Source organism: Gymnoscopelus microlampas, assembly GCF_963454915.1.
Source record: "Gymnoscopelus microlampas genome assembly, chromosome: 16".
Lineage (NCBI taxonomy): Eukaryota > Metazoa > Chordata > Actinopteri > Myctophiformes > Myctophidae > Gymnoscopelus > Gymnoscopelus microlampas.
In genome coordinates, this window is record NC_139953.1 from 47,291,332 (window position 1) to 47,298,897 (window position 7,566).

The following is a 7,566-nucleotide window of genomic DNA, read 5'->3' on the forward strand; positions in this document are numbered from 1 at the left end:
CTGTCTGGCTTAGCGGAGAGTGTGGCGTTGTAGAGGGGGTCTCCCTGAACGCGTGCGTATGTCACAAGTGCCGCCACAAATTCCTGTCTCGTGTCCAGCGCCCAATTTGTGAAGTCTATGCACTAAAAATGGCTGTTTTCTGACCCCTGACCTCACTGGACGGCCCGCCACTTTTCCAAATACACCTGTCTGGCTTAGCGGAGAGTGTGGCGTTGTAGAGGGGGTCTCCCTGAACGCGTGCGTATGTCACAAGTGCCGCCACAAATTCCTGTCTCGTGTCCAGCGCCCAATTTGTGAAGTCTATGCACTAAATATGGCTGTTTTCTGACCCCTGACCTCACTGGACGGCCCGCCATTTTTCCAAATACACCTGTCTGGCTTAGCGGAGAGTGTGGCGTTGTAGAGGGGGTCTCCCTGAACGCGTGCGTATGTCACAAGTGCCGCCACAAATTCCTGTCTCGTGTCCAGCGCCCAATTTGTGAAGTCTATGCACTAAAAATGGCTGTTTTCTGACCCCTGACCTCACTGGACGGCCCGCCACTTTTCCAAATACACCTGTCTGGCTTAGCGGAGAGTGTGGCGTTGTAGAGGGGGTCTCCCTGAACGCGTGCGTATGTCACAAGTGCCGCCACAAATTCCTGTCTCGTGTCCAGCGCCCAATTTGTGAAGTCTATGCACTAAAAATGGCTGTTTTCTGACCCCTGACCTCACTGGACGGCCCGCCATTTTTCCAAATACACCTGTCTGGCTTAGCGGAGAGTGTGGCGTTGTAGAGGGGGTCTCCCTGAACGCGTGCGTATGTCACAAGTGCCGCCACAAATTCCTGTCTCGTGTCCAGCGCCCAATTTGTGAAGTCTATGCACTAAAAATGGCTGTTTTCTGACCCCTGACCTCACTGGACGGCCCGCCATCTTTCCAAATACACCTGTCTGGCTTAGCGGAGAGTGTGGCGTTGTAGAGGGGGTCTCCCTGAACGCGTGCGTATGTCACAAGTGCCGCCACAAATTCCTGTCTCGTGTCCAGCGCCCAATTTGTGAAGTCTATGCACTAAATATGGCTGTTTTCTGACCCCTGACCTCACTGGACGGCCCGCCATTTTTCCAAATACACCTGTCTGGCTTAGCGGAGAGTGTGGCGTTGTAGAGGGGGTCTCCCTGAACGCGTGCGTATGTCACAAGTGCCGCCACAAATTCCTGTCTCGTGTCCAGCGCCCAATTTGTGAAGTCTATGCACTAAAAATGGCTGTTTTCTGACCCCTGACCTCACTGGACGGCCCGCCACTTTTCCAAATACACCTGTCTGGCTTAGCGGAGAGTGTGGCGTTGTAGAGGGGGTCTCCCTGAACGCGTGCGTATGTCACAAGTGCCGCCACAAATTCCTGTCTCGTGTCCAGCGCCCAATTTGTGAAGTCTATGCACTAAAAAGGGCTGTTTTCTGACCCCTGACCTCACTGGACGGCCCGCCACTTTTCCAAATACACCTGTCTGGCTTAGCGGAGAGTGTGGCGTTGTAGAGGGGGTCTCCCTGAACGTGTGCGTATGTCACAAGTGCCGCCACAAATTCCTGTCTCGTGTCCAGCGCCCAATTTGTGAAGTCTATGCACTCCAGTGAACAGCATTTATCCATTTAGATACATTTTTTATGTTATTAAAACAGTTAAACACTTTTTTTATTACAAATATACATAATATGTGTTTTCTAGCTTCGTTTAAATGCTTAATTTATAGTTTTAATGTGCAAATGAACCGTTTTTCAATGGTTTTCAATGGTTTCTTTTTACTCTAGAGGGTACTCTTATTCTGAAGAGATCGTCAACCGGAAGTCTTATTTCTGCTCCGTTATTTCTGCTGACGGAACACAGCTCAGCAGCAGGAGGAGCAATGTTCTCACTAAATAAGTGTAGAGGAATATCTTGCGGAGTTTCAATGTTAATATGTAAATATGGCAACTCATTTAGATGTAGGTTTATGGTTTCCCATGGACTATAGCAGTTGCAATTTCTCTTCTTTCATAACATAATCCCCACACCAATAGTAAAAAAAGAAAAAACGTTTCAGTCATTCGGTCCGACTTCACTGTAGCCCATAGTAGCCTTTTCATACGCGATATGTGAAAGTTTATAATATTTAGAGAAATTGAAAAATGTCAAATACAAAAGTAGTCGTAGTAGTGAATATTTATTTTTGTTTCTCATAAGCGTGCATCCGTTGTATTTTTGTTTCTCATCATCCGTTGTCCGTCAACAACACAGCCGTCTGTGCCTCGACGTTTGCGCTCTGTCTCAGCTCGCTTGGTGCCTTCTGGCTTCAACCACCCGGGAGAAGACTGTTCGCCTCGTTTACCCATAGATATATATAAAGGCTAGATGGCTCAAGGGGCGGCGCAAGCGTAGCTCAACCGCGGCCATCTTGCGACGGTCACTCATAACATTATGTCTATGGTGCATATACTTTGAAATAACCATAGCGTGCTCAATTTTCATCCGATTTTCAAACGGTTTGGTGTTTTGTAAACACCAAAGATGTAGTTATGTCATAGTTATAGTCATAGTTAAAGTCATAGTTATGGGTATCATATCATCACATAGAATGTTGTCAGCCATGCCTTTTGCTACGTCTGTATGAATATTGTTATGTATTGTTTACTGTCTATATAAATATATATATATATATGAATCTTAGCCCAGACAGAGTGTTAGTGAGTTCTCTCTAACGCTCTGCCAGGTGAGCTGCTCTGCTCATAGACCAATATTACACTGCCGTGAGAGGTCTCCGTCTTTAGTAAAAATAAACTAAACTATTTAGCTACTCACCGAAACAAAGGCTGTTTTGTGTTGTTGAAACTCTATATTCCAGGGTGGGAAGACTCTCAGCACCCCATCTTCTCTGTATAATACACTTTTGGGGCAGAAAATAACATATGTACCGCCAGACGGAAATCATTTTATTTACTCCACTGCGCGCCCTACAGATCTGTTCAATATAAATTACCATTGAGCAGATCTATAGAGGGCGCAGTTGAGTAAATAAAATAATTGTACAAGGAAATAAAATACATTCTACAGTTGGTACAGCTACATGGTCTTTGTAATAATGTTGTCATGAGCTGCAGCATTGGTTAAACAAACACTACCTGTCTTATTATATATGACAGTCTTGTATCAAGGCTAGGTATAAATGAGTCACAGTGAAGCTATCAGTGTATGATATTAATAACTATTGAGTTGTGTGTTTGTCTGGAAGGAGTGATACCTGACACTTATTAAACCATTAGTTTGATCTAAGTGTGAAAACAAACCATAGCGTTGTCCCAGTTCTGTAGAAATAAACACAATGCTTGTCCTGTCAGTATATAATCAATGGCTTTCACAAAAATCCACTTTTGTCATGTTGTTATGACAGACTTACTGCCAGTAATAATCTCTGAATCTGCAGTATTGCATTTTTATAAAGTGTTGTTCTTGTTTTGCTGTGTTTTACACCTACACAATGGTGGAGTAACTAGTAACTGAATTTACTCAGTACTGTATCCAAGTACAATGTTGAGGTACCTTGAGTATTTACATGTTCAGTTCTCTATACAGTACATCTACTTCTCTAAATCTCAGAGGAGAATATTGTGCTTTTAATTCCATTTAAAAACTTTATTTACTACCTTCTTTGCATATTTAATTATTTATACGTATTATTACAATGCATACACTAACCAATTAAAACCTATTTTATACTTGGGATATTGAAAATTTGCCGATTTACAAGCTCTCAATGTGCCGCTTCGAGTTGTGAGCTTGTAGATCTGCTATTTTTGTTGTGAAATGGGACATTCTGCATAATGAGCACTGCAAGTATATTTTGCTGCCAATATTTTTGAACTTTTATTCAAGTAAAAGTTGTAAAGCATTTTTTACTTACTTTTGACTTGTGACAGTATTTCTACATTCAAGGCCCACTATGACTCTTGAGAGTGTACAAATGGAACCAAAAGGACCCTTACAGGTCAATTTGGTTCCATTTGTACACTCTCAGAGTTACAGACCTGTAAGGGTCCATTTGGTAACCCAGAGGTATGCAATACTGTTTTTGTTTATACATTTCTTTAATGTACGCTTATTTATTCATTTATTTTCAAATCTAGGAATGGTTAAAGGGAAGCGTTAAGGAATCAGACCGTTGAGATAATTATGTCCACAGGCAAAACACGTGGAGTGAACCTTTAAAGTTATTGCACTCACAGCATATTCAGGTTTCAGTACTCTGGGTTTTTGCATGGATTAAGTAGACTCCCTCCGTCTCTGTTGTTTCCTGTCTATACTAATTATATAGGAAATAAAAGACTGTCCTGACTTTGATACATCTCATTCAACCAATTCAATACGTTATATGAGTATTAAATTAAGTGTGTGTGTGTGTGTGTGTGTGTGTGTGTGTGTGTGTGTGTGTGTGTGTGTGTGTGTGTGTGTGTGTGTGTGTGTGTGTGTGTGTGTGTGTGTGTGTGTGTGTGTACTTTGCAACAGGTCTGTGGAGGTGTGTCAAACCTCCGCTCCCTGCCAGACTCACCTGAGACGATAAGATTGACCTTCAGATCAAACACATCTTCCAGTGAGGAGGACAGACTGTCTTTCCACATCAGCTACAGGAGAGAATACTGACCCAGACCACTGGAACCTGCTGCTGACTCTGTCAGCTGAATGGACTTTAACAACAACCACGATTCACAGTGAAAGTAAACTTCAGGAAACATTCTAGAGGAGGAAGTGTTACAGTACCACGACTGTCTGACTTCCTGTATTGAGCAGAGTGTGTGTAGCTTCACTCAGAGACTAAATGGCTTCCACGTCATCTCTTCCAGAAGAGGATTATTCCTGTCCTGTGTGTCGTGACATCTTTAAAGATCCTGTTCTCCTGTCATGTAGCCACAGCTTCTGTAAAGTTTGTCTGCAGGAATGGTGGAGACGGAAGGGAATAAAGGAATGTCCAGTTTGTAAGGAAATACATTCAACATATCATCTACCCCGTAACCTGGCTCTGAAGAACCTGTGTGAGGCCTTCATACAGGAGAGACAGAGAGCTTCAAAACGTAAGAGAACTTGGTCAGGGTCTGAGGATCTCTGCAGTCTGCATGCTGAGAAACTCAAACTGTTCTGTCTGGAATGTCAACAGCCAGTGTGTGTTATCTGTCGCGATTCTAAAAAACACACCAACCACAGTTTCAGACCCATCGATGAAGCTGCTCTGGATCACAAGGAGGAAGTCCAGAAATCACTGAAGCCTTTACAGGAGAAACTGGAGGTCTTTAATCAAGTTAAAAAGCAAAGTGACCGAACGGCAGAACACATTAAGGTCCAGGCCTGGCAGACAGAGATGCAGATTAAAGACCAGTTTAAGAAGCTTCACCAGTCTCTACAAGAGGAAGAGGAGGCCAGCATCACTGCACTGAGAGATGAAGAGCAGCAGAAGAGTCAGATGATGAAGGAGAAGATTGAGGGTCTGAACAGAGACACATTAACACTTTCAAACACAATCCGAGCCATAGAGGAGGATCTGAGAGCTGAAGACATCTCATTCCTGCAGAACTACAAGACTACAATGGAAAGAGTCCAGCTCACACTGCAGGACCCACAGCTGGTCTCAGGATCACTGATAGACGTGACCAAACACCTGAACAACCTGACCTTCAGAGTCTGGAACAACATAAAGGACATTGTCTCTTACACTCCTGTCATTCTGGACCCCAACACTGCCTATCCAGTATACACCCTGTCTGATGATCTGACCAGCGTGAGACCTGGAGAATGGCAGCAGCTTCCTGACAACCCAGAGAGGTTTGACCACTATGGCTATGTCCTGGGTTCTGAGGGCTTTAACTCAGGGACTCACAGCTGGGATGTTGAGGTTGGAGACAACACAAACTGGGAAGTGGGTCTGTTAGCAGAGTCTTACCAGAGGAAGGGAGACAGAAGGGGTCAACGGTGGAGAATAGGGTTATATCAAGGTCAATACAGAGCATGTTCCCCACCAGGGTCAGTCACTGATCTCTCATTGAACCAGAAACCTCAGCGAATCAGAGTCCAGCTGGACTTGGATGAAGGAAAGCTGTCATTCTATGATCCTGATACTAACACACACATACACACCTTCACACACACTTTCACTGAAACTCTCATTCCATGCATTTGCACTGGTGATGATACTGTCCCTCTGAGAATATTACCAGGGAAGATCAGTGTAACTGTAACTGTGGAACAATGCAGTTAGACATGATGAGATGATGATGAGTCTATAAGGGGGAATATATTACTCAGTTTAGCAGAATATGTGATGATGTTGTGGTCAATGACAGTCACATTAACAAGTGTTTCCTAAAGCATTGGCTCTCAAACCTTTTCATGTCGAGGACCCCCAAATTGATGTGTATTTGGCCGTGGATCCCCATCTTAAAATATTTCCGTCCCCTAGAAAAATGACTTTGAAGATGTCACAAGAAACAAACCATCATGATTCCCCAACCACATTTAAATCTGACCTAAAAACATGGCTGTTCTCAAATTGTAATTGACCTCCACGGAAGGACCCCAGTGTGAGTTAATATACATAGTTACTGTCCACTACTGTTTAATGGTTTAAGAGTAAATGTACTTAGGTACTGTCCACCACTGTTCATGGGTTTAAGAGTAAATGTACTTAGTTACCGTCCACCACTGTTCATGGGTTTTGAGTACTGCACATTGGCTCTGATAGGATCCAACTGCAATATTAATAGACTGGCTATTTGTCTTATTATGCAGAATACCTGATTAATGTGCAAGCATTCATGTTTTACATACAAAAGGTATTTCAGGGCTCAGCAAAGTCATATCTTCTGACTTCCTCAGAAATACAACCTTTACCATTTATAATTTAGGCATTTAGCTCCAGAGCGACTAATTATCAGGTTGTGATTCTCTGCCTGTTCCCTGACAGCTACATTAGTCTTCACTTTGTTCTGTTCTGATCCTTGACTTTAATATGGATTAAATCTTGTGAACTCAAGATTCTTGCCTTAGCGTTTCTGTGTTGTCCTGTCTGAGTCACTGAACGTTACCTTAATATTTGCAACAAATATGTTGACTATCCAGGTTAAATACGTTTTGTTGTAAAATACTATATCTTGAGTAAAACTAATTCCCTTGATGTTATCCCTCCTCTTTAATGACTGTCAGTAACATCACATTATTTATTTTTTTATCAAACGAAGACATTCATACTTTTCAAACTGATTATGCAGGGCATTTAACTTTAGTAATTCATAATTCCAGTACATTCTGTATTCAGATATGACTTATTCATTTTACATTCTGATCTGCCTAGTGACAGACAAGACTTTGGTGTCAACTTGGCCACAGCACAGGCATAACTTCATAATGTCATTCAAATGAATGACATAGCTGTTGTCAACATTCAGTCAAGGGCCAAGTGACTAAAACAACTAACTGACTTACCAGAAAACACAGCAGAAATATATGAACATGTCCTGTTGCTACTGTTAAAGTTCACTTTAAAAGAGTTGACATTATTTATTTCTATATTG

The 7,566-nt window shown here is 42.5% G+C and overlaps 1 protein-coding gene across 2 annotated transcripts in view; it reads left to right on the top strand.

Annotated features, from left to right (window-relative positions):
* The window catches only part of LOC311063861 (nuclear factor 7, ovary-like), a 28,671-nt gene extending 21,643 nt beyond the window's left edge, over positions 1-7,028 (top strand). For both annotated transcript variants that reach the window (XM_084083473.1, XM_084083474.1), the window contains one exon: positions 4,514-7,028. In XM_084083473.1, the coding sequence (XP_083939599.1) occupies positions 4,824-6,254 (1,431 nt within the window). In that variant the 5' untranslated portion in view covers positions 4,514-4,823 and the 3' untranslated portion in view covers positions 6,255-7,028. The remainder of the gene's footprint in view (positions 1-4,513) is intronic.
* The last annotated feature ends 538 nt before the right edge of the window (positions 7,029-7,566 follow it).